Genomic DNA, 26,240 nt, shown 5'->3' with positions numbered 1-26,240 from the left:
GTAATAAGTACGATTGCAAAATGAGTGTGCGGTAGGTTCTTTGATATATACAAAAAACCCAAAGAACGGTGACTTTGACTATTGCTATAAAAGCGTTGTCTCTGTACTCACTATAAGAACAAAATACCACCATCTATCTTCTGGAAAAAGAAATCTCAGTGAACTAATATTTTCAGAACCTTCCCCTGTCTTCTGTGGGCAACTGGACCCATTCCTAATTAGAGAATTAGGTCACATACTGTTTTTTCACAGTAATACACACTCTGATAGCCTCTGCTTCTGTTGCTTCTGTGAAGCTATGCGCCTTTTGGATAATCAGGAGGAGTAGCGTTGAGATCTGAGTGAATTTGATACTGCTGATATTCCTGACAGCCTTGGCAATCAAACTCGCTCCGTCTCTGGCGCAGCTGGGTGTGCATACTGACAGGGCACGCTTCTCCACTGGCATGCTTTCACTCTGCCCTGACGGAGACCATCCCATGATGTGAAGGCACTTAAATTTTGTGAACAGCTAGTGCCTGGCCTTCATTTTGCCACATGCCTGATGCTGTCCCAAAACTGTGACAGTGGAATGTTATGTAGAGGCTCTGTTTGTAAATCTTCTATTTGTAAGTGCATCCTCTTCCTCCTCTCCCAGACCCCATGTTCCAATTTGAAACAAATATTGTATCATCTAATACTTGTTTGATCTGTCCAGAAAACAGAACTTGGTGTTATCGGTGTGAAATGCAGTATGCTTTAGTTGATCCTGTGGTTGGGACATCTCATGTCGAGCTCAGATCCCTAACCTCCAGTGGGGAGGGGTAAAGCTGTGATGCCTGTGCTCTCTGTCCTGTTGAGGTCTGCTGCTCTTACACGGTTGGCCAATTACAGCTGTTTTGACATGGGTTTTTGAAATGCAGTGTGAAATGGATTGTCCTTTCAGCTCTGGGAAGGTGTACCTTTAAAAATGACGCTCTGTAAATGAAGCTCTGTAGTGTTACTGCTGCCCTTCTGCTGTACACGTGGCCTCTAGAAAAGGGTTTGAGGGATTCCTCTCTTCTCTCTGGGCACCTGGGTGTTGGAACAGTGGGCAGCCAAGAGATGAGAAAGCCCTTTTTCTATCAGCATTGCTTTTGTGAGCTGTAAGCAGCGGGCAGCCTCTGCTTGCTTGCGTCCAGTATCTGAGAGCCTTGAACGCAGTAGGAGCTGTGTCTTTCTTAAAGCATCATAGTTGCTTCTGTCTGTCCTTGGTCAGGATCCCCAAGCAGAAGCATTGCTTCTCAACACAGCCATATAGCTTGGCACCTCACACTGAATCAAGCACGTCTTAAATTAGACACTGTGGTTCCTGTTGTGTATAGCAAGACCTTAGCAATGTCCTTTAAATCGCTGTTAGAAATTAATCTGGTCCATATAAGTGCAGGTGGTTGTTACTCCCTGGATGCCCTTGGCCTTTGCGGTAAGAGGCGAATGGTGCCCCTGACCATTGCTGCACCCAAGCTGCAAGAGCACTGGATACAGAACTTCTGGTGACATTAAAAACAGCATTTTGAGGAGGAATTTGAGGTCCAGTTGTCACCTGTGTGTTTCTTAGTAGGTTCATGCTGAAGTTACCGAGTACGTTGGTCTGCGGGAGCATCAGGCCCAGCACTCCCTGTGCAGAGCAGGGAGTTTCTTTATGTCCTGTGACTGGATACTGTCGCCTCCCACTCCAAGAGGGTTAGTAACTGAGTTGGACTTAGATTTTGTGTTCTCCTGGCCAGCTGCAAAAGGCCCTAAATTAAGCCATATTACTAATATTTTGGCAAAAATGTGGGCTTTTGGGAGAACATTATGGTTCTTTCTTCTGGACTTCCAGCATTGTTCTCCTTCCCAACTTTCACCCACCCCACTCCCCAGATCTGCAGTGGTGGAGGCAGAGTGCCATTCTCAGAGCCCCATTGCTACTCTTAACACCTGGAGCACCTCACCCAGGAACTGAAAATCCTGTCTTTTCCCCAGATGCCCTCTCCTCTCAGCACTCGTTCGTTCTCCTGAGGTACAGCGGGAGGGCTGTTCTGGACCCTGTGCTGCATGGCATGGCATGGCATGGCATGGCATGCCTTACCTGCAGCTCCAGGTCAACTATACAGATCACTTGTCGTTTCAGTGCTTAAATTGCCCACTTGGGGTCTGTCCTTATCCTTCCCCAAATACTGAAGCAGGGCAGAAATATCTCTGGTTGCAGGGTGGTTTTGAACAATGAGATGTGGTGGAGCTGCGTGTAAAAGTAGGGGCGGTGTACGTGTCCTGCAAAAGGAAGACAAGGCTATTCCTCACCTGAAGGACCTGTGGCCTTGTCACTACTATGTCATACATCCACTCTCAGATATCTAGTTATTCAGGTGCTTGTGCTGAAATGATCTTGCCGAGCTGGTTTGTTGGCTTGCTTGAGAAGCCAGCCCTGCTCGGGCTACATCAACACCGGGTGAGTCAGGGGAGGACTCCTTGGGCACGGGAGCGCTCGGCAGGCACGAGTGCCATTGCTGCCATATGAGACAGTGCCCCGTGTGCACCAGAAATAGGGCCGGGGCTGGTCTCACCACGCAGACATGAATGTGATGTGCTCCATCCTCACGTGATGGAGGGCTTTTTCTGCGGCAGCCTTCCCCCTCACCTGCTGCTGTTCCCATAGGAAAGGAGAAGCGTGTGTTAGGGAAAGAGTGGAGCGTGTTTCTGAGCAGATGGCTTTGATTGGAAGGGGGATGGATTTTTATTTTTTTCCCTGTCCTCAGCTTGTATTAAGAAAGTGATGAGGATGAAGCTTTATGTCTGTGCTCTGATCTCCTTTCAAAGAGCGTGTGAAAGCTAAAATGAAAGCATTGCCCTGCTGCAGGGTTGGTGCTGTGACCAGCCCTGATGCCTTGTTTCAACCCCATCCCTTAGCTGGGGCTTAGCGCCTTTATTTGAGCAGCATCCTTAGGTGCTCTGTTACCCACTGCGTTCCAAAGACCCAAAGAAACGTTAGGAAAAAGACAACTTAAGTGCTCAGTTGCAATAGCTACTGAGGGGTTTTATGGTTCAGATGAAAACTGGATCTTTCCCAAGAGCAGTTCCCCTGTAGCAGAAGTGCAAGGAATTCAGCTTTTGGGCAGGGGTGGTGAGCGCACTGCGGCTCGGTGTCTGTGCAAGGAGCAAGGTCTGGGGCAGTGTGGCTTCATGCCTTTCCCCTGGCCGGGGGGGGGCAGGGAGAAGTGACATTTATGAAGAGCGGCTGAAGACACTGCTCAGCCCTTGAAGGTGGTCCGGACCCTCCCTGTCAGCGCTGTTTGCCTGGGGACTTCATGACTGCTGTTTAATTACCGGGTTATTTGAGTGACGCACATCTTTGGATGTCTTTTCCGTCTGGTTGTTTTTGTACAGCTGTCTAAATTTGGAGGTCCCTAAGCTGTCCCTTTCAAGTCTCTCTTTACAGCAATTACCCTCTCGGTATGTCCTGTGACCCCTCAGGCACCAGCATGCATCCAGAAACGTCACCTATAAAACTGCTCTGCTTTGCTTTGCAGCAGTCTTCAAGTTAGTTACTTGCCAACCATGAGATCATCTGTACCACAACATACGCAGGGATGGAGGAAAGGGGACGCCTTACCTTGTCTTCCTCACTGCCACTGAGTGCATGCAAGGGGATGCTTCTTGATGCTTCTGCTCCTCACCTGTCAAGTTTCCAAGACTGACCAGGGAGATTGCGGATCAGAAGCAAGCGGCCGCCTCTGTGTTTGCTGCCGTGTTTGGCTGGAGGTCCTGCCACACTGCTGCAGTGTTTGCCATTGTTGGTTTGCTTTTCCAAAGCCTTAATGAAGCATGTGGCTGAGCAGTTCTGCTTTAAACTTCTGCAGCTTGTGTAGAAGGACCCCTCTCAATACCTGACAGCATCCAGCCTTCCCCTCTTGAGCATACAAGGGACAGTTTCTGGGTGTAGCTGTGTGCCGTAAAGCCTCAGGCAGGGACAGCACTGATGTGGTGGCACCTTCTGGGTGTAGACACAAGAGATACAGATGTTCAGCATGGGCTTGAGCTTGCGGCTGAGTGCTCATCCCAGCTTTGCTGCAGTGTGTCAGGGCTCTCTTTGGCATCAGCGGGGAGGGAAACATTGATCTGGGTGCTGCTTTGCTGCTGCCTCCTCCTCCTCGCCTGGCCACGTGCTGCTGGGCGCGTTCCTGCTGTCTGCCAGAGCAGCGTTGTCCCTGTCGGTGGGAGACACGAGCCATCCAGCTGGGCTGGCCTGCTGTTTCAGATGCTGCACGCCAGTGGAAACTGCTGTTTGTTTTCTGGCACGACTGTATTAATTAGAATAATGTTTTATTTTGAGGTTTTAGAACTCTGATGTAAGGGAGATTGAGGCAAAATGTTGTTCTAAGTGCAGCCTTGCCGTCACGTCCCTGTAGTGACTGCAGAATTGATCTGCAGGGAATGCTTCAGCTGGACCACACCGGTCATGCTGCTGGAAATCTCTTTGGAGAGTGGTGGTTGTAGCAATTCCCCACATCTGCCAGCACTTGCATCAGTGTCCTTCAGGGATGTGTCATCAGGGACACAAAACCGATCTCATCAGAGCACGCTTTGGTGGAGAAACAACTCCAGCATCTCTTACTTCTCCATCTTTTACTACTTATCCTTTGTGTGAAAGATGTTTCCAAATGTAAACTGTTGAACTTCCATCTCTGATTGATGTGGGACTAACTAGCTGTATCTTAAACTTAAAACAAAACAAAGCAAACAGAAGACCCCATCAAAGGAAAAAAACAGACCCCAAACTGAGTGCCTAGCAGGTTTTGGTATCTTTAGCTCTCTCTCAAGTCACGATTAAGGATGCATAGCACCGTAGGAGGGTTGTTTTTGTTGTTTTTCTAAAGCTGGGGAGTTACTCTGTGAAGTTCTCAGTTGCACTGGGCAGTTCTGCCACCTCTAATCCCCTGTATAAAAGCTTTGCTTTTACATGGCTGTTAATGTGTTTCTGAGCCCTGAGTACACAAAGGTGATGTGAACCGAGCAGCAGATAAATCCGAAATGGGTGGAATGTTCTTCTAATAACTGGGATTAAAAGTTTCTCAGTTATTTTTAAAAAGCGAGTAGGGTTTGCTCTATTGAGATCCTGCGATGGCATTGTCCACTTCTCTTGGTGTGTGGAGTTTTTTGCTTGGTTGTTTTGGTATATAAGCCGCATAGGAAAACCCACAGAAAATGTCTCCTCCTCCTCCGCCCTGTCTCCTTCAGCTTTTGTTTCCAGCTGTTCCCTGGCATGTTTTCTTCCGGCGGCCTCCCTCTCTCGGAAGAGCAGAGCATCTTTCCCTTGCACTTGAAAATAGCTATGCTATGAAGTTAGGTTTTGGAGCTGAGGTTTTATAACCTTGCTTTTTAAAATCTCTTTTTCTTTCCCTTTACCCCTCACCTTCCTCTGGCAGCCCAGGCTTGGCACAAAACAAACAGTGATACCGAAGCATTATGTCATACCAGTTGCTATCTGATTGCAGCAGAGGAGGAGGAAGGAAGCTCCAGTGTGAAAATCTTCGGCTCCGTTTTGCTAAATGCTGTGGGCTGGGACTCACCTGAAAGAAAATTCTCCTGGGCTGTGGAGGGTTGTGGCTCAGGGCTAAGGTCCCCCATCGAAAAGGTCTTTTTGTTCCTGTAAAAGTTGTAGTTATCTTAAGGTTGCAACATCAGCTCAGAGATTGTTTGTTCCTGTAGGGCTTCTATTTGCTGAGAACATTTTTACGTAGCCATAGCTTTCTATATTTTCTTCCTCTTTTCTATCTCTGTCTCATTTCTATCACTCCATTGAGAAACCAGACAATATTATATCATTCTAAAACTACTGACACCTGTTCTATAAATATAACCCCTGAAGTAATTAATGTCCTGTATGTGCTGTGCAGTGCTGCAACCGTTTCAATATCAGGCATTGAATTTGGATGAAAATCCTCATGAGATTCAAACAAAATATTTGCTGTTTATCCATCAGTGGCTAAGAAGGAGACGGGCAGAAGGGGACACTGAAAGGCTCTACTTAACTGGCAGTTTAAGAGAAGGTGCTGTGCATCTTTGGAATAATCTCCTTTTAAAGAAAATGCAGATTTTTAAAAAAAGTTTATTTTTAGAGATGCCATTTTAACTTGTTTTCCAGCCCAGCTTCTGAGTTCCCTGGCCCATTTGGGGTTTTATCATACCACTAAACGACTGCTCTCTTCACACACCCACAGTCATGTACACAGAAATTACCCTGTCTTCTGTTTTCTTCTGTACCAGTTTTGACAGCAGCAGGCTATAGTCCCTTTTGCCTGTGGTTCTGGAGGCTGAGTGGACAGGAGACCAAACTAGATGAAAAAAACCCACCAAACCAAAAAAAAAAACCCACTATTTTGCCTGTGTTGTTTACTTAATCTTAAATAATTTCTTGTCCCAAGAGCTGTTATTTTTCTTATGTTGTCAAGCTGTTTAAGTAACTTGATGGTAAAATCCGTACGGGAGACTGCACATATCTGTGCTACGGCATGAGGAGATGAAACTGTGGGGTTGGTCTTACCTAACCTGAGAGCCTTATCTGTGCTGCTCACCGTGCTAGCAAATGTGTGTTTGCTGAGAAATGCCTCCTTAGGTTGAGAATACTTGTGTTCTTGTAGGTGTCATCTGAATTACAAGGTTAAAATTCAATACTTCCTCCCTGTTTTAAACATGCAAAATGCTGGCTTTCACCTGGTAGCGGCAAAACTTGTGCTTCAGAGTTTCTGCCAGGGTAGCTGGGGTGAGATCTTTGTCCTGCAACAGCTGTAGTTCAGGAGGAGGAGAGGACTTGGGAGGCTCTAATTTGAGCTGGGTGGGGAGGGTTTGAAAACCTGATTTCAGGCTGTTGAGAGCTGCTGTGGAGCTGCTGCGATGCGGCACGCTTCATACAGGTGTGTAGAGGGGCGCCCGCTCTGCTAGCGGGGCCAGCCGATCCTTTAAGGGCAAGGAGGGACTCTCAAGTGCACGCATATTGTAGGTCAGGTCCCAGGAGAGTTGTTATTGCTGGAAGCAGCACACCAAAATGTGAAACCAGTGTTAGCAGCCGTCCTGATGCTTCCAGTGTGCAGTGGTCCCTTTCCAGCATGGGGCTTGTGACCAGTGCAGCAAGACTAAACTCAAGAGCCAGTGAAATTCACGGTGAGTGGTCTCTCTGTAGCTGCTGTGGGAGCTCTGTAAGTACACACACTCAGCAGGCATGTGGTGCTTAACCCGTCTGTGCCCCGCTGAAATGCTGTAGCCTTCTTTCTGAGCGTTTGGGTGTACAGCATCAGTCCGGAGATGGCTGTGACGTTGCTGTCTGCCTCCATTGCGTGTTGCAACGTGACCCTTTAAATGACAAAACCTGGAGATGCCAACCGGCGTTGAGCAGCAGGGGGTGGATGGCAGGAGGGGCTGTGGATGGATGTCCCGCCGATCGGAAACTGCGGCCGTGTACGTCCGGATCCACGCACAGGATCCCCGAGCAGGTGTGCAGCCGTAGGAGTGAGCCCGGCATCTGATGCGCGTGGCGAGCGCGTCAGCCTGGTGGTGATGCCGTGGAGGTCTGATGCTGTACAACAACATCTCCCATGTATTACCCTGCACAGTGTTCAGAAGCATAAATATGGCGGGTTAACCTCTGCAAGGCCAGGATATTGAAGGTATTTTGGACAAATAATTGGGGTTTTTTGAGTGCTGTGGGTTGTGGGTTTTTTTGTCTCCAAGTGTATCTTGGTGTTTGTATGGTAATCCATCAACAATGAAGATTGTTATGGTGCCCTCTGATTTTCCTCATAGGCTGTCTTTGTTTCTGTGTGCAGCTGTATAGTTTTTATGGAGATCTGAACTGCAAAGCATGAAGAAACTCTTTTGTTTGTTGTCACTTCTGTGCATAAAATCATTCTTGATTTTCTCCTAAAGCACAAATCCACTTAACAGCCCCAATTCTGGACTGACTTTTGACTGTTTCTGTGGCTTCCTGGGTGTCCACTGAAATTGTTCGAGCTTTAGGAACAGATTTGCTTCTGGCTCCAAATGCTGTTTTCAGATGCAGTTGTCATCCTTAAATGAGCCCGGAACAGAGTTCCTCTGTGTGAGGACCACGTAGCTGCTGAAACGCTGCTGGGCTGTGGAGCAGGCAGTGGAGAAGTGAAGTCTTCTGCAAATCTGGGCTTCCTAGAGGTCTCCAAATGAGCGTTTTTGCTTTTGACTGGTTACAAAACCAAACAAGCAGTTATTTGATCAAGATCCCCAGCTACCAGTCCTTAGCTATAGCTGAAGGTGCCTGGGAACAAACTGACACAAGCAGCCTTTTTGTGAAAGGTTTCCAGTCTGAAATGAGGTGGATGTGAGTGAAAGATGGAGTATGTTTTTCTGGAGATGCTCTACAAATTTGGATAACTTCAAATAATGGAAAGGTGTTTGTTCTCTCTCTGTTTGTACGTGTGTCTCTGTACGAGGTGCTTGGCAGCTTGTCGGCTGTATCGCGCAGAGCGGCCAAGCGGCGCAGCAGCTCCCTTGAGTTGGCAGGAGCTGGCGTGGCGTGCTGAGCTTTGTTCGGGGACCTGGGCTCCTGGCCGTGCGTGTGGGGCTGAACTCCTCGGCTCAGAACAGCTCAAACTCATCTGCTGCACAGTTAAATAATCGGAAGCTCCTTGTTACCTCCCGTTGAGTTGTGCAGCAAGAGCGGATTTTGTATTTGCCGTGTGAGCAGGAGATGACGAAGGTTTGAGCAGATGGCTTCTATCTACCCCTGTTCCCCAGCCAGCACCCCGCGGGAGCAGCACCGGTCTCCTGTGTGCCTGGTTAGAACTGAGGCCTCTTGATCCTGTTCCCAAGACGGCTGCGCAGCTACAACACAGGACAGGAGTGCAGCAGTAAAAGCCTGTGCTTTGTGACCCTCAGCTCCAGCTCTGCAGGCAGGAGCTGGGGGTGTTTTGCAGTGATGCTGTTCAGGAACTTTTATCACCTTGCTTAAAACAAAGAAGTAATACTGCTGAGGTAAAGGCTAGCACCAAAAGACACAGACCTGGGATGAATCCACCTTTGTTTTAAAGCATATGTTTTGTTGACCCCTGTTATTGATGGAGATAATTTGTTGTTTGTCTATCTAAAGAGTAGGTAATTGAATGCATGACTCAAACTGATGAGCTCATGTGTTGTTTGGAAGGGATTTTTTTCTGTGGCTTACAACTCTGAGCTGACTAGCTAAATTGCTGCTGTTAATGTGCTGTTGTACACACTTTTTAAGATCGGATGACTTCATCAGTTGTTATTTGAATAGCTTGAATTCAGTTTTTTCATCAGCTAGTGTTTATGTGCTCATACCACATTTTTTCTGAACAATTTAGCATGACTTACAAATGACAGAGAAAATAACTACTCCTGTAAGTTAATAGTAGGAGCTGCAGTGGAAGATAAAGCACTGGTGATGTCTTCTACATACAGATGCTACTGCCTGTTTTTTAAATTACTCAAATCTGAGGATCTCAATACCTGTGTCTTTTGGTTCACTCATTACTTGGGTGCTGGCCCAGGCAGCTGCCTTCTGCCTAGGAGTGAACTTGGGTGTTGGACTAATATGTTTAGTTTTTGCACGCTGCAGTGCAAAACCTGTTTGCTTTGAATGTGCATTCAACAGCTGGCAACTCCTGGCCGGCTGTAATTTCTGTACCCATCTGCCTCATTTGACTAGAAATGAAATAACAAGTCTTTTTGTATCAGCTTTTGCCCACAAGTGAACAATTCTGATATGAGTCTTCAGCCCTGACTGCTGCTTTACTCATAAGCCGGTGAAGGCACCAAAAAAAAAAAAAACCCAAAACAAGGCATTTTGAACTACACTCATAATACATCCTGGCTTCGTATTTTGCTTCTTGGAGCAACTTGGCTGCCTGACTCAGTAGCTGTAGGTTGACATTTAATGACATCTCGCCATAAACCGTTCTTAAATGAAAAGGTGCAGGATGTGGGATGCAGTGAGAGGGAGCGTGTGAACGTGGCGATGGGGGGTTAATAACTGTTGTCTTCTTGCGGAATATGATTCTGCCAGAAAATGAGTCCTGGGAGACCAGTGTCCACTTTGATTCAAGCAAAGAGTCTGTGGAGAAGCTGGTAAGTTTGTAGGGTGCTGGCTGTGTTGCAGGAACGGGCTATGAAGCTGTTTGGGAGGAGCACTGTCCCTCTTAGCCTGGCCTTGTGTAGAGCTCCCAGTACAGCCCCAAAACCAGCCGCTGGAGGGGGCGGCTGCTGGGACTGCTACTTGTGAATAATACCCTGTGAGTGGGGGGTTATTTCACCCTGAAATAACCTGATGGGGAGGGTCTTGGTTCAGGCAGTGTTGCAAGCTGCTGTGCCAGTGTCCTTGCTGTCCAAATTGCTGCCGTCAGCCTCCCAAGGGAATGCGGTTTGCTTATGGCGTGGTCGTGGTGGTCTGTGGGGTTTTTACATGCTGAAGCCTGGGAAGTGGGAATGATGCTCTTACTCTGGAGCTGGTCTGCTGTTGTGTCCCAACACAGACCTGGAGCTACTGCACCCACCTTTTGGCCTCAATTTTGTGACCTCCCAGCACTTCTCTTCCCTCCTTTGTTCTCGTCAGCTTGTTGGTGAGGACAGGACTTGGCTGGTTGTTGCTGCTTCTGCCTCTTTGCACTCAGCAGGGCTGGGGGCATCCCCACTCCTTTGTTTTTGGGGAAATGTGGCACGCCAGCCCCTTGGGCTCTCTGTTATCAGGTGTGCAACAGTGCTGCTGCCCCGTAGGAAACAATTACTGCTTTTCATCATTAACTTGCCCCTATGAAAATGTTGTCCAGGGTCAGTTTGCCAGCCGGTGCCGTTGCTGGCCGCTCTCCCCGTGTGGCACGCCGCAGTCGCTCCAGCTTTCCGAAGGAGCTGGGCAGCCTCGCGCGGTGCCTGCACACACAGGGGCAAGGCTTTCCATTTTAAAACCCAGCCATGTCAGTCATGGCTTAGAAAGGTCTAGGTAACATCTGTGACACACAGCCACTTGGTAGAATAAACAGCCGTCTTCTGGGCACTGCTTGGTTATTGCTGGCATTTGGCATAAATTAATTTCTGCACTAATGGCTTTAGGCTGAACTTATCGGAGCACAGAAGGGCTCCAGTTATGGAGTCTGTTGTACAGGCAGAGACACGGTCCTGTACTGGGTTTTGCACAGATTAATTGGTTAGTTTTTCTTCTTTTATTCCAGCTGGAAGGTTGGCATGAGCCCTTTGGAGGGAGAGGGAGGGACCTTTCAGCAGCTCGCGTTTTACGCACACACAAGACAGACGACTGCTAGCTTACATGATAAAAAGCTTGCCTGCACATCCCCAAAAGTGCACCGAGGGACTGTGGCAGCCTGGGGAGCCCCAGTGATACCCAGCCAAGCTCTGCCAGCCCTGCAAGCAGGTCTCGGAGGAGGGGGCACCCTGCCCAGACCCCTCCCGGGGCTGTCCCGGGGACCCCAGCTGGCCGTGAGCCTGGCCAGTAAGGGACTGCCAGGGAGGGGATAGGGCTCTTGTGCGTAGTTAATGTTCTCCTGAAAATTCACAGTTGGCTGTGGTGTTCTTGCTGGCATCCACAGCATTGTCTGAACTGGTCATAAAGGGTTTAAACTAAATTTACCCATCTCTGCTTAGCCACAGCTCTTTGAGTTCTTGCTGCTAGAAGCTTCACTGCAGATTTGTTCTTAATGTTTTCCTTTCGAAAAAGGGAAGGAAAAGATTCTTTACAATCCATTGACCCACTCTAAAGTGTTTCTAGGTGTTTATCTACTTCTGTGGCAGTGAAAACAGTCATTTAAGACCAGTTGCACACTGAGTGATTACGGCTTCTGATCCTTCCTTGTGTATTAAGTAAGGATTCCCACAACACTTGGGTTACAAATTCACCGCAATTTGTCTGTAAAGTCCACCACGCTGATTGGGAGGTATTCGCAGTGCTGCCCCAGGAGAAACAGAGTTTGCTTGATGCTCTTGACAGTGTTTGCCTGTTTTATAATCACAGCATGCCTTTAAATGTTTCAGTTATTTATTTGCCAGCTTCTCACAGGAACCTACATCACTTTCTCCCGAGATCTTCTTGAATGCCAAGCATCACAACCAGCCCTTCGTAGCTGGTTACTCAATTTTACTGTGAAATCTCAGCAAGTTAAATATTTGATGTGTATTCTCCATTTTTTTTTTTTTTATTCTAGCCCTGTGCTTTCCCCTCTTCCCAGCAGTCACTGGTCAGTGTGGCATTAAACGTAAAAACCTTTAAAACGACCTTTTAAGAAGTTCTAGAACTTTTTCTGAACTCATTAGAGCTGATGACCTATAGGTAAACAGAAGAGTCTGGGGGTGCTTTGAGGGAAAATCCAGCATTTTCAGTTTTTGGCATGGTGGCTTAGGCTGTAGTAATGACAGTCAGAAATGAAGGTCTGTCACCAGGCTTGCTGGGTGAGGTGCTGCGGTGGCACGAGGAGTGTTTCTGGTGGCTTGTGAGCCAGTGTTAAAATTTCCCTGTAGAGCAGAGTTTCTCTAGGGGTGCTGACAGATCAGGCACAGCTCGCTCCTCAGTCCTCCTCTGAGGACTCAAATGCCGTGGTTACTAGAAGAGTTGCAGAAGCCACTCTGGCTTAATTATGTCTATAGATGAAATAACAATCTGCCAAAAAGCAGCATTAGTCAGATAGATAACCAAAGTCTACTCAATTTATCTTATTTTCTTATTTATATAATGCATTGAGCGTGCCTTGGCACATCATCATTGTACACCTCAAGGTTTGCCTGTTGACCTTATATATCACTTTGCAAATGGTTGACTTCCTTTGAATTATAAATAAATGAAACCCAGTTTAATTTTTTTTAAAAAGGAAAGAAAAAAGCTGAGGTAGCATTATACAGCACATGTCTGTAAGCTAGGGGAGCTGATTGTTTTCTTAATAAAGTTCAAATAACATGCGTTGGTTTTTGTTGTGGGTGGACTAACAGAAAGTGAGGTGGTGGATTCCGAGCTCCCACAAGCAGAAGACAATTCATTTAAGAAATGAGGTGGCAAAAGCATCTTTGGCCAATCTGTTTCATGCAAACTGTAAATGACTTTAAGTGATAAGTAGAGTATCTCTTGGAAGGAAAGAGAGCTTGTCTTAAAACTATATCAATGTTTCACTTGAGTGCATTGATTTTTTTTTTAATTTTATTTTCCACTGGGAAGAGATTTTTGAGCATCACCTGGATTGTCTTCTGCCCCAGATTTGTGAATAAATTACATTGTTCTTAAAGACACTGCAGATGCAAACTGGAGGTGTTGCTGCCAGCCTCCTGCAGCCCAGCCTTCAAAGAAGGTCACAGGAAAACCTGCTGATGGCTTGCTTTAATGTGGGGCAAGTCTCTTCATCCCTCTGTTGCGGGGCGAGTCCCAGCTGTACCTTTTTGATACTTGTCTAGGTGCAGTGAAGCTGTTAGTTGGGGGTTGGATCATTAGAGCATCTCTGGAGGAGGACATTTGATTTGGACCAATAACCTAAAATGCAGTATTGGCTCTAACATCACACTGAGAGCTGGCATCGCTCTCACCCCAGCACTAAGTGGGGATCACCTTGGAAAGCTAAAGGAGGAAAAAAACACGTGCTGCTCTTACTGCTGTGAGGTTTTGCTCAAATCTGCCTTCTTAAGGGGAGGCGACCCTTCGGGTCCCTTGCCCAGGGGTTAGGGCAGAGTCGTCTGGGGAGTCTGCAACTGCAAAATTTTCTCCTTTTCTCTAAAACAAAGACCTACACAAAGCCAAGAAGCTGCTGTGCTTACTGTAGTAAATATTTATAGAGCCTTGCTCACTTGAGCTATTTAAAGCAATTTTCCTGAGATATCAATCTATTTAAAGGGAGAGCCCAAGAGTAGCATGAAATACTCACCTCCCTTGTCTTTCTAACTTTTCCAGTGCAACTTCCAGTTCCATGTATCTGCTGCGTCCTCCTTTGTGTTTTCGGTGTGCTGCAGCTCGTGCAGGTGCAGTTCAGGGGCTTGGCGGAGCTGAGGGATGCCTTTCTCCAGCCATGAATTCCCAAGAGCAAGGGGGACTGAAAGCCTGATACAAAGTAGTATCGAGTGTTGGAAGAAAATTGTCATTTCTCTTGGTGGGGTTTTATTTTTCCTGTTCGTGTCAGGTGTAATCTTTTGGGTGAAAGTTTTAACTAAGCTAAGGTTGGGTGGGGGTTTTTTCAGGTCATATTGATGCAAAGTGTGCTGTGCTCTGTGTGAGTAATGTGGAAGAGGTCAGAGTTTCCTATAACACATCCTGTGTATTCCCATGGGAAAATGGCTTGCTTTCTTAGGTTTTCCTTATACCAGTTGGCAAAAGAAATAAAGGTTTGGAATTCCCTGGAGTCTTGCCCAGGAGTGTGAAACCTGGCTCTGCGGAGAGGAATCGGGTGTCTGGCATCAGGCTTGGTGACAGCAGATCGCTTTGCAGAGTGCCCTGTGCCAGGTCGGCTCGCTGCTCAAGAAGTGGGGTTGAGATGGCGTCAGTGTAAGTAGGAGTCTAAAGCAGGACTGGAAAAATAGCAGAGGAGTCGGCCTGAATGCTAAATTAGAGAGAACAGCCCAGACTTGTTTTCCGAGCCTCATTCATTTTGTTGCATCATGCTAGATATTGGTCAAGAAAGAGATCAGTTGATATAAAATAAGCTTTAAACAAGACTGTTTTCGTTTCCCCCAGTGCTGCGTGCCCCGAGGGCCGGGCAGGGTTGTGGAGGCAGCTGCTGGCAGCGAGTCGGCTGGTTTGGTGGTGCTGCCTGTGCCGCAGGAGCATCGCGTGGGGTTTGTAGCAGCGCATCCCTTCCGGGGGATGAAAGCATGTTCTGGCGGAGAATAAATGTCAGTCTCAAAATGAGCTGTACTTGGCTGCGAGCATAGGTGATGCTCAGGTGGGGGAAACCCTGTCAACTACAGAAATTAAATCTTAAAAACTTCCCTTAACTTACTGGTGTCTGAACTGACAAGGCAGGTGAGCAGCCCTGGCGTGGCAGGGCTGGGGCCAGCAGCCTCTGCGGCTGGCGGGGCTGTGGCCCTCTGTCCCTGGGTCCTTGGGATGAGGGGGAAGCCAAGGCTGAGCTTGAGCTTCAGGCTAGGCCTAGGAAAGCGAGCTGGGCCGCTTGGCTTCCTTGTCAGCTGTAAATAGGGGGAGTATTGGGCTACAGCTCAGGAAACTGCTGTAGCTGGGACTAAAATAGTAAGGTACCAGCTGTGAGGTGGCCAGTACCGGTGTTAGCTGCTGTGGTGAGTCCTGTGATTTTAAGGGCATCTGTGACCGATGCAAGATTTTTAGCACCAGTGATCCGTGGCTGTCCTGCACAGCTACGGGAGAGCTGCACTTGTGAGCTGTGTCCTGCTCAGAGTGCTAACCAGCTAAAAAAAAACAGACCAAAAAAAAAATTACGTTGCGTGCAAGCTTTAAAGGTTTGAGCTGTCCTGATCCACTGAATGTTTATGGAAGAGGGAAGATGAAATTTTCTCAAAAATATTGTAGTTGTATGGGTTTTGTCCTTATCAGTGAGCTTGTAGGTAGAGTTTGCTTAAAAACTGCCCCTAGTCCCAGTTTGAGTGTATGCAAGTTAAAAAGTGTATCACTTCCCTCCAGCCTGTGTTACCAGATACTGCTTAAATGCTGACTGTGGCCTAGAATGACAGGTCAAAACAGCTTTGCTTTTAACTCAAGAGTATGTGAATTCCTCAGGCCAGTTCCATAGCAGTACTGCAGGGGTGCAATCCTCAGGATCCTTTACCCTTCACCTCCAGCGCTCTGATGCCAAGGAGAGAAGTTCTTCACAAAGACACAGACTGCCCCGAGGCCAGTCAGCAAAACCGATTGACTGGCAGCTGTCTGGAAACATAAAGTGAGAGATTTGGTACTTTCCTTTCTCCGTGCTTTTGGCATTTGGCATCTGACGTCAAGTGTGGTGGGCAGCACGTGCCCTGAGAGTCTGCCAGAACTGCTCCATCATGGTGAGCTCTATTAATTTCCCACACAAAGGATGGGCTGCTGTCCCTGCCTGTCCCCTGGGAAGGGATATCTGCAGGGGCAGGTACAACCGTGCCCCTCCTGCTTCCTCCCTTCATCTCTCGTACCTTCTCTTCTGAGCACAGGCATCACTGTGAAGAACATGAAGGACTTCTACTTTGCCTTTTTATTTTCCCTGAGCAGCTTTGGAGCAAGGAGCAGTTGCAGCAGGAGCTCAGGAAGTTTTCCAGTGCTGTCTTCTGCTGGTTGCCCACTTTGGTCATGGCCACATTGTTCTACCCAAAGACCGGCATTGCTCTGGTTTGAAGTATGTGGTGTAGTTTCAGATGGGCACAGAGGGAGTGAGTATTGAAAACATTGCTCTGGTAACTGATACCTGAGTTATGTAAATTTGGGACAGGGAACCCGTGGTCCCCATGTTGGGGATGTAGGCTGGGCAGTCTGTGAGCGTGGAGCCTAACAAAGGCATTTCTGGGTTTGTGTGTTTGGTGTTTCCATTAATGAGTTTTCTTCTCTTTCCAGTCAAGCTGAACCTCTCTCACTTTTAAAAGCTGATAGTCAAGCAATTCCTTGCGCCTCAACGGTAGCAATTTTGGAAGCATGTGCCCTGAAAACTGTCTCTATTTCCCCCTCCTTGGTGCTTTCATGCAACTGCTCCATCCATGGAGCTGCTGATAGGGAGGATGCTGAGGACTTACTGCTTGCACAGAGCTCTTGTGCCTAACCAGAAATGGGGCAGTTCCAAATGCAGCAGAGTCTCTGGGGATTTTCCATCAGAAACAGGGCAGTGGGCTTAATTAGCCCCTTCCCTAATGGCCTGTCAGCCTGTGCTGGGGGATGATCCTCGTTCAGGAACTAGGGGGGGAAATGTGTGGATGCTCCCTCCTGGTTGCAGAGCAGACTTGCTCCCGCTACTGCTCGCCATCCCTGGGGATGAAGGAGATTTATATCCGCCTGAAAATAAATACAGATCATTCACTTGTCTCTGGAGGAAGATAAAATGTAAACTGTCTATTTTCTGTGATAAAGCACTGGAAATAGTTGGAATTTAAGATAATTATCTTTATCGCTTTTTATAGCACCCTGTGAAGGCTGAAATCTAATTTGTTTTTCACTAACAGGGAGCTCCAGCTGATGACTCAGAAAAATCCATTTGCCTTATTGACAAACTTGTCTGTTTGGTTATCAGGGCAGTATTCTCCTTGCAGGAGAAGGGAAATACAGGTCCTAGCACAATGGTGGGTTTTTAATATGGATTCAAAGTTCGATATCTATTGGTAAGAGCTAAAAATAAAGTTGATCTTATTGGAGCAAAGTGACTCTGCTTTTTTAAAGATGATTGTAAATGAGTTTATGCTTTAGTGGGTGGGCAGTAATGGTGCACGGTGCTTTGTTTAAGCAACTTCAGTACACTTGAAGCTTATTAACTGGAGCTTGTAGAGAAGCTGCTTTTCCTGGGCACCTGATGCCCCTTGGCCATTCCCAAGCCCAGGCTTTGGGGAAGGAGGTGGGAGGTGCGGTCCTGCCTCTTCCCTCCTGTGCCTGGGGCCGTGGGGAGCGGTGTGTTTGGCTCAGTTTGGACATGTTGCTTGCAAGTGGAGTTGCCCCTTTTTTAAACTGCTCTGGATGTGAGACAGGCTCTCAGTTTTTAACAAACTCTTTGTGTATCTGAAGATGTTGGGCACCCCCTGTGCGAATGAGTCGCTTCTCAGCACAGCTTGGAGGTGTGGTTTAGAGGGTCTTCTGCTGCTCTGGTACTATGGCTCTATGAAAAGCAACTGTCTGTGCTGCCTTCTCAACCCTTGATAAAGGGGGTAGTGCTTTTTGCCTTATCTGGCCCTGTATGATACACGAGAGCTGCTCAGAAGAAGAAACTGCATTCTCTGGACAGGCTTTCAGTATCACCCGCCTCCCAAAATGTCCTTTGACTTTTTGAGGCAGTGATGTTTGTTGAGAGATGGTGGATCTACAGGCTGACTTAGCAGAGATGCTTCTAAATTGTTCGTCTCTCTGGCTCACCCCCCCCCGAAGTCTGTAATTTAACACTGTCACTTGGGATAACGCTACAGACCACTGAATCTCCTACAGCTTGAGTCATAACAGGTTTTATCCAAGTAAGAGAAGTAAGAAGCAGATTAGGGGTTAACTATATTTTTTTAGGGAGGAGGGATACAGCTCCACAAGCGTAGTCTTTGCCTCGAAGCAGGGGTCTATTTCTATCAAGTCTCTAGTCCTCCACAAACATGTAATAGAGCAAGAGGGAGAAACCATCACCCTCTGTAAACATTGAATGATAGATCTGGGTGGGCAGAGCAGATTTCTTGTCTGTCTCTGAAGATCTGCTCAGTGTTTGCTCAGCTTTTATTGGTTTCCTTTCAGGAATTGACTACAAGACCACTACTATCTTGTTGGATGGCAGAAGGGTCAAGCTGGAACTCTGGTGAGTGTTTCTGGGCCACTTTGGCTGCGAGCGCAGGACCGGTGAGCAGGAGCTGTGGTGCTGCTAGTGGGATGCTGTACCAAGCTGCAGAGAGCACAGAGCATCCCCAAGCTGCAGTGAGGCTCACTAGCTGTTCTTACCAGCGAATTACCCTAACAAACCAGACCTCTTTCCGTTTGTTGATCGAGTAGCACAAACAGCATGCTGTTCTTTGCTGGAATAGTCCCATTTCAGTCTTTCTCTGTCATACCTGACCATGTTCCCATACAGCTCTCAATCACTGAGGAGACAGAACTATTTTGGAAGCAATACTAGATTTTCCTGAAATCCTAGGATGAGAAATACAGACAAGAGAATAGGAAAGGAGGAGAAAAAAAAATGGGTGAGGCCCTACAGAAGCTAGATATTTCTCAATGACTTGAGTAGAAAATTAAAACAAGAGTAGTGAATGGATCTCACAGTGTCAGAGAATGGTAAACCCCTGGAGAGCAGGACTTACTGGAGTGACCTGACACTGGGATGGAGATGGGAGACGCTGCATGGGAGGGGTGACTCCTGCCTTATCTGTCAGCACCAGAGGGAGATCTGGCGTCCTTCTGGCCAAGCTTTGTCTGAGGTTTAACCTGCTGAGAAGCTGACACAGCAATCCTGTAGATGAAAGAGGAAGGATAGGTAGCCTGCCCCTGTTCTGGGTTTCACCCAGATCTAGTAGGGAATGACACAGGCCCTAAAACATGAAGTTAAATAGTCCCTTTACCAGTGCTTGTGTCTCAAGTAACGGGAATATTGGTAATCTCTGTGAATTGTTAAATAGGAATGAACGCCATGTTCTCAGCCTCAGTGACTGACTCTAGCAGTGTATAGTTTCATGGTTTAATTATAACCCTGCTCTCTGAAGCTGAATGTCCCCATTTTTCTTACAAAAGAACAGAAGCAGCTAATTTATCTCTTCTAGCTTGTACGTTTATATGTGCCACTTATATTCTTTCGTCTCTCTTGTAAGATGTCTGTTTTAACATTTCAGTCCCAAGGGTGTAGTTACTTACTGCTTACCTCTTGAAACTCTCTTCTTTTTATACTGTAATTCTTGAGCTGGAGAACCAGCACAGGACCTGAAAAGCTGGTAGCATTGGTTTATGATACCTTAGAGTAATCTTTTACCATTACTTTTCTTATGCAACCCCGTATTTGATTGTTGGGGGAGGAAGAGATGTAAGCACAGACTGTTGGATTGCTATCCAGAACCAATAATATGATCCTTGAAAGCTTTAGATCTGAAAGAATGACTGTCCTGAACGTGAGGTCAGTGCCTTTTTTGTATAGCTGGTGCAAATCTGGGGCTGAGGGATTCATCAGGCTTCTCAGTGGTCGTTAATGTGTCTTTTATCCTGGCCCAGTGAATGGATATGACAAACATCATAACATGTCTAATTACCCTGACACATTTCAGTGTATCCTGGTAAAATCAGTGTGCTGGGCTCTGGCTTACTGTCCCAGATGTTCCTGCAGGCACTGAGAGGTGCTCACAATGTAGTCGAACTTATTTATACCACATCAAGAGTTGCAGTCAGGACAAATAATGACTGAATAGCCCCTTATTGTTGCAGTGGGCTAGAGATGCTCTTCCCTAGTCCTCTTCCTGAGCTCTCTGTAGGGTATGATCAACTAGGTGTGTCAGAGATCTGGGTATAAAGATACTTCCTTTCATTTTTGGTTAAAACATGTTTGGAAAAATAAGTGAAACTAGACAGTGCAAGACAATTTCTCCTATATTGAGTGGCTATGTTCATTTTACAATAGGTCAGCTACTCTCCATGACTAGGAGAGGTCTACAGTCTCACTCTGACTTTGAACTCCCATAGACTGTAGGGAACTAGGGAGAAAATCCTTTGCCCAAGGGAGTAAAATGACTTACATCCTCATACATCACAAGTAGTGCTGAAGCTGAGTGGTTTTTGTTTGTACCTTCTCCATGGGGAGCACGATGACAGCAAGCACCTCTGGAGTGTGTCTGTAACCAAAGGTGGTGATGCACCCACCGATTCTTCCCAAAAACCACTGTGCAGAGCAGTTTGGGTACCAGGCATGTTCTAAAGATCTGACGAGATTAACACTCATTTTTTTAATTTTATTTTTTTTTTTTTTTTTTTTTTTTAGCTCCAGTAAGCGATGTGCAGTATGGGATTCGATTCTTCAAATTTCATAGCTTTAACTTTTCTTTGTTGCAGGGACACATCAGGGCAAGGAAGATTTTGCACCATTTTCAGATCCTACTCTAGAGGAGCCCAGGTAAGTGCTGCTCTCAGTGCTTTGATGGGACACACTTGCTTTTCCTTTAGGCTGTAAAAATCTTTCGTGCCATAGTAAAGAGCCCTGAAGAGGAACACATCAAGCACCAAAAGGGTGGGATTTGTGTAAATGCCAAGAGGTGCTGCATGTCGTCTTGCTGGTTGGTATGGAGTGAAGGACAGACTTTCCTAGAGTCCTGCTGCAGACTATATTCAGAATTAGCTTCTAGAGAAGGGCTGAGAAGCTGGGGTTATAGAGGACAAGGCAGTTCTAGCTCTAGATCTGCCTAAGCGTTAATGTGGGAGCTCGTACTTTCTGAGGTTTGTCAAATTTGTTTAAATATGACACTGGCTTTCCCAATGGAGTTCTTCGAGTCTGTGTTGCCTTCAAGTCAGTTCCAAAAATAGGGTGGCTCCTACTTCTGCATGTTTGATGCAGACTTGAAACTAGAGCAGCTCAATTGGATCATAAAGTATGTTCCTTAAAACATAAGATGGAGCGTTACATCTTGAGTTTCTTGTTTGGGCCCTGCTCCAGAATAGCATCTAGATTCTGAACAGCAGGAAAATCTTGTGGTCCTCTGAAAAATTGCTGTTAGTGCTTTCTTACAGCTTTACAGTCATCCTTTTAGTGTCATGACAAGGTCCCTCCAGGATAAAGTCTCCCTAAGTTAAATGAACTACTGTTTTTTTCCCTTTTGTTTCCAAATTGGAAAACCTTGGAGAAAATTCCTCCTCACTTAGACACTAAGAGTCGGAAACTATATATCAACCTCCTGACCGTGCCAGTATCCTGGCAGCTTCCCAGCCTTTGGGAAACTTTGCCACTTTTATTCAAGCTCTTGGCTTTTTGCTCCTTGTAGCTGTAGACCTTTGCTTTGCTAACTGGCAAAATCTACGATGCTCTCTTTCTCTAAAACTTCCTGCAAATTCGGTTGTGCTGTAGACATGAGAGCACTTTGCCTGGGATGTGCTGTTGATATCTCCTCTGGTGTCTCATTTATTCTTGTTTGTGCACATCTCTGGGGTTGTGGATGCTTTGAGGCAGCTCCTTTGAAGCAGAGGCCAATTTCCTGGTGCTTGCAGAAGTGCAAGGCAAGGAGTGTTTGACCATGCCTTCTGCAGTGGGAGAGTACAGGATCTCCCATTCGCATGCTCAGTCCCATGTGTGAGTTTAAGTTTCCCTCTGCCCTTACCTACATTTCAGAAAAATCTAGAGCTCCAATCCTAATATAACCTGTGGGCTTGAGACCATGTCACTTCCCTTACCAGTTATAAATGAACAGAGTCAGTCAGTGTGGTTTTCTGATGACCACATAACTTAGTTTTGGTCAGTCTTTTTCTGAGACCTTGCTGTGTCAGGTGCCCAGACCAAACTGGGATTAGAAAGCAACAGGCTTTCCAGAGCTTTTAACCCTGTCTGCAGCATGACCTGCTTTTCCAAACTGTTGTACAGAAGACTTTCTCCCCTTCATGTAGACTGTGAGCTCCTCAGAGCAAGTGCTATGTCTCCACAGGCCTGCACGCAGCAGAGCCTGCACTCACGTGCCAAACTTGTAGCTGCTGCCACCATACAGCGAACTGGGGCAGACAGGAAAGGTAAAATAAGTAGTGATGAGAATACTTGAACGGGGTGGAGCGACAGGTACACATCTGTCTAGAAGGGTTCCTGCCCCCTGTTCTCCCTGGCACTACATTTGACACTGGATGCCATAAGGTGTCATTAAGGCTGACCTTAAGCTTGAAACGGATTGCTTTTATCTTCGTTCCTCAAAATAAAGTTCTTGACCCTCTTTGCTTTGGAGGCAACACCTTGCCCTTCTGCTGTATTTATCAGTATTGCTTTAGGAACTCTCACCTAAACATCCGCAAGGCTTGCCTCTTCCGTCTTATCTGCTTAGCCCTCCCAAGGACTCTGTCTGAGAGACGTTCACAATAAACCTCATCAGCCAGGGAGAGGGACCTTTAACGTGAATGCTTTATTGCTGAATGCTGGGGTATGGCGCTTGCGCAGCAAGGTGTAGCTTACGCCTTTTCCTCAAGGCCTGCGTTCTGCTTGTGCAGCAAATGCCTTTTCCAAAGTACCGTTGTGATGCCTGAATCCTGATCTGCCAAAATAGTCAACCCTTACCCTTAAAAACAACGAAACAGCCCTAAACAGCAAGCCTGCCCAGTAGGAGGAGGGGTAATTCCCAAGTGAAATATCTCCACTGCTTTCTGAAAGTGTTCATGAGATGAGCACAGTGAAAAGAGGGTGCCTCTTGAAGACTGATGCCTGGAGTCCTTGTACCTGGAGACCTCCAGGTGGCTTGGAGTAAAACTTAGATTGGCTTCAGCATCAAGTGATTGGCTCCCATGTGGTGATACAGCAATATTCCTGTACTAGCAGGAATACAGATATTATCTCTCTCAAATAACTCACCACAACTCTCAATGGAAGAGGAAGTATCTTAACTTAAACTCCTAAGGGTTAACCAAAGCAAGAGGAATGTGTTGAATAACAAATGCCTGTATGACTGCAAGAATGGACTTCAACACCCCCAGTTATTTTCAGTATGCAGAAGCTAACTTCTTCTTGCATAGCATTAGCATAAAGAGAAAAGATGTTCATGAGTTCTCTTATTTCTTCAAGATGTATTTAATGCTGCGTGCTGTACTGACTTCTTTGCTTCAGCTGTCTGCTTTCCTCTCTTGGTATCATCAGACTTCAAGACTTCTGCTGTAGGAAGCCTGATGCAAATCCAGTTGGAGGAAAGAGAAGCAGCTTTTTTAACCTAACAAGCCAAAAGCTCAGGAAGAATAAATACAACAGAGAAGAGAGGTGGTGGGAAAAGTTCTATTTAAAGTGCAGTGTGGTATTTGTACAAGAATGGCTTGGTCTAAACTGGCCACGAGCACCTTCACACTGAAGATTAGCAGAAGGCTTTCACTGAATAGAGGACTGAGACTGAGCTGAGCTTCCTGTAAGGAGCACAAGTGGAGCCTGAAGAGTGAGTTTCCAAAGAGGACTTTGGCAGGTTAGCTGTGGGAGCAGGAGGCTGACCTCAGCAACCTGGCAGCCCTTACAGGGGTGACTGAGAACAGGGTGGGTCTATCTGAATAGCCAGCGCTTAAGAGAATACTTGATATGAAAAGTGCCTTCAAGTGAGGGAAGCACACCTGACTTCCCCCCACACACACCTTATTGTTTCTCAAGTGTAGTGATAAGAATTGAATCTTCTGAGGTAAACCCTGGAGAGGTTGCAAAGTAGAAAAACAGTCTCCAAAGAGGGAGCAGACCTTCTCAGGAATTTTCCTTTCCCCCACAGCACAGCCTCATGCATTGCTCAGTCTGGGCTTAAGGCTAGTCCCTCCCCAGTGAAAGGACTCTCCTTGAGTACCTTGATGCCTTCCCCAGTTTAGGCTCTACACCACTTGCCTGGGTACATAGCCATGTGGCTTTCATGTTCAGCAGGAACTTCTTCCCCTGGAAAACATCTAAAGTCAAATAGCTTCACTGTCCTTGATGAGCTGGCTTCAAATGAGGACCAGTCCCTTCTTTCAGCCAAGGCAGACCAGCTGTGTTTGCCTCAGGATTTGCTGTGAGGATCACAAATCTGTTTTGCCATTTTGCCCTGCCTAGCTGATCTGATCTCATTAGGGTTATAATGAGCAGTTTGGCTCAAGGTGGAGGCTTGTGGCGTACTGGTGTGCCTGGGACCCCCTTCCTTTTCTCTTCTTGCTTCCCTGGGGTTTGAGTTTCTGCTTTCTTATCACAGCTGCTTTCATCATCCCTTCCCTCTTAGGGTCTGCTGGGCCAGCATGTCCTGACCATGCTGCTTCAGGGTCTTGCTTTGGGGCAAAAGAGGAGCAGTTGTGTCAGGGATAGCAGAGCACTGGCCTCTAGGCAGATAGGGCAGGGAGAGTGTGCAGGCCCTGTCATGGTGACTGCAGGGCCAGGGGAGGGAGGGATGGAAACCCAGGAGTGTTGCAACCTGCAGAAGAAACTTGGGGAGTCTGGAGCGTGCTGTGTTGCAGAAGGATTTTTATATTGGCACAGTGTAGGGCATGGTGAAAGGTATTTAGTGATGCTTAAAGGTGCTTCAGAAAGCTTCCATTTTGCTTTTGGACTTCTGCTCTTTGGCTTTTTCTGCTTGGCTTTAAGGTCTCAATCAAACTGACAGCAGAGCTGACATGCTGATCTCAACTGTTGTGTGCAGGCATGGCTCTTCTGGCTGCTGTGAGCAAATGTAAGCTATTCCAAGAGTCATCACGGAGGGGAGAAAGAGAGTTGTGGTGGTGCTTTCTGATCTAGCAAGGAAGAAGCAGCGCTAGTGTCATTCCTGATGTCCTCATGTGCCAGTGATTTAAACTGTTTCTGAAAATGTGGCTTGCCAACTCTTCCCAGACAGTGTGATACAGAAGGTATCAGACTATCTACAGGAATCGTTGAAAAATGCTCCCATCTTTCTGTAAAGCTGCAGCCCTAACAGAATAGTGAATATTGTTGAGTTCTGCTTAGGCAGGTGATTTGGGTAGCTGCTGTTTATCCTGTTCAGGGCTTCTTAATATGCAGGGAGGTGGTGGCTTTTTTGGCAGCTCAGCAGACTGAGATGTAGACTCTGCTTTACCTTATGGCTTTCTTTTTTGCAGTAAATACCTTACCTGCTCCAGATCATTTTGGTGGGGTTGTCCAGCTGCTGGAGAAGTTCCCCCTGCCTGCCAAAATGTTTATCGAAAGCTCAGTGATAAATAAACCCCCACGATGTGTTATGCTGTTGGGAAATGGTTTGGCAGCAGGATGGAGTTGCCCATGAGCCAAGGTCCAGGGTGCCAGCTGGAAAGGCATGACCAAACGTAGCTCTGAAAGAGCAGCCAGGAAAGACAAAGTGTTCTGGAAAGTGTCATCAGCAACTGGATCTTTTGTTTATGGTTTACTTTGTCCTGTGAGCCAGAGAAATCTAGTCTGGGGGGGTCTTCCAGGCTTCTTGAACAACAGAATGGATGGAGAATACCAGCGAGTGACGCTTTCCTGGCCACACTGTCACCTGCCTGCAGTGAGCTGAGTCTTTTGCAGTTGTGTGAGCACTTGCTTCCTCCCAGCAGTGTTCTTGCGTGCTTGCGCGAGCAGCTGGACATCCAGCTCCGTAAAGCATCTGAGAAGCCTTCTCGGAGAAGTCTGCTTTGCACTGATGGGTGAGCATGCTGCTTCTCTCTCACCTTTAAAAGCTTATTGCTTATAAGTCTGGTCTAAACCTGCAGCAAGCAGACAGAGGTGGTACTTCCCCCCCACACACCCCCTTGGTTATGTGAACAGATCTTTGTGTAAACTCCTGTTGAAAACAAGTTTGGGTTTTGGAGAGTAAGTGTCCACATGTGCTGCTAGATACAATAATGGATTATCTGTCTGTGTTCCTTGTTTACTACACGATGTACTCATGTGGAAATTTCTGACACTGATATGCTTAGGATCATGCCAATCCCAGTAGTGTGAAACAAAAAACAGAGTGGAAATGAACTTTGAAAATCAGTT

General features: G+C 46.8%; 1 protein-coding gene across 1 annotated transcript in view; it reads left to right on the top strand.

The window, feature by feature from the left end:
- The window catches only part of RAB40C (RAB40C, member RAS oncogene family), a 37,765-nt gene that overhangs the window by 2,003 nt on the left and 9,522 nt on the right, over positions 1-26,240 (top strand). The window contains exons 3-4 of the mRNA XM_074885705.1: positions 18,380-18,440; positions 20,669-20,729. Of these exons, the coding sequence (XP_074741806.1) occupies positions 18,380-18,440; positions 20,669-20,729 (122 nt within the window). The remainder of the gene's footprint in view (positions 1-18,379; positions 18,441-20,668; positions 20,730-26,240) is intronic.

The sequence above is a fragment of the Strix uralensis genome, chromosome 16 (assembly GCF_047716275.1).
Source record: "Strix uralensis isolate ZFMK-TIS-50842 chromosome 16, bStrUra1, whole genome shotgun sequence".
Classification (NCBI taxonomy): Eukaryota; Metazoa; Chordata; class Aves; order Strigiformes; family Strigidae; genus Strix; species Strix uralensis.
The sequence above is the reverse complement of the archived record's forward strand: the minus strand, read 5'-3'. Positions and strand labels throughout refer to the sequence as shown.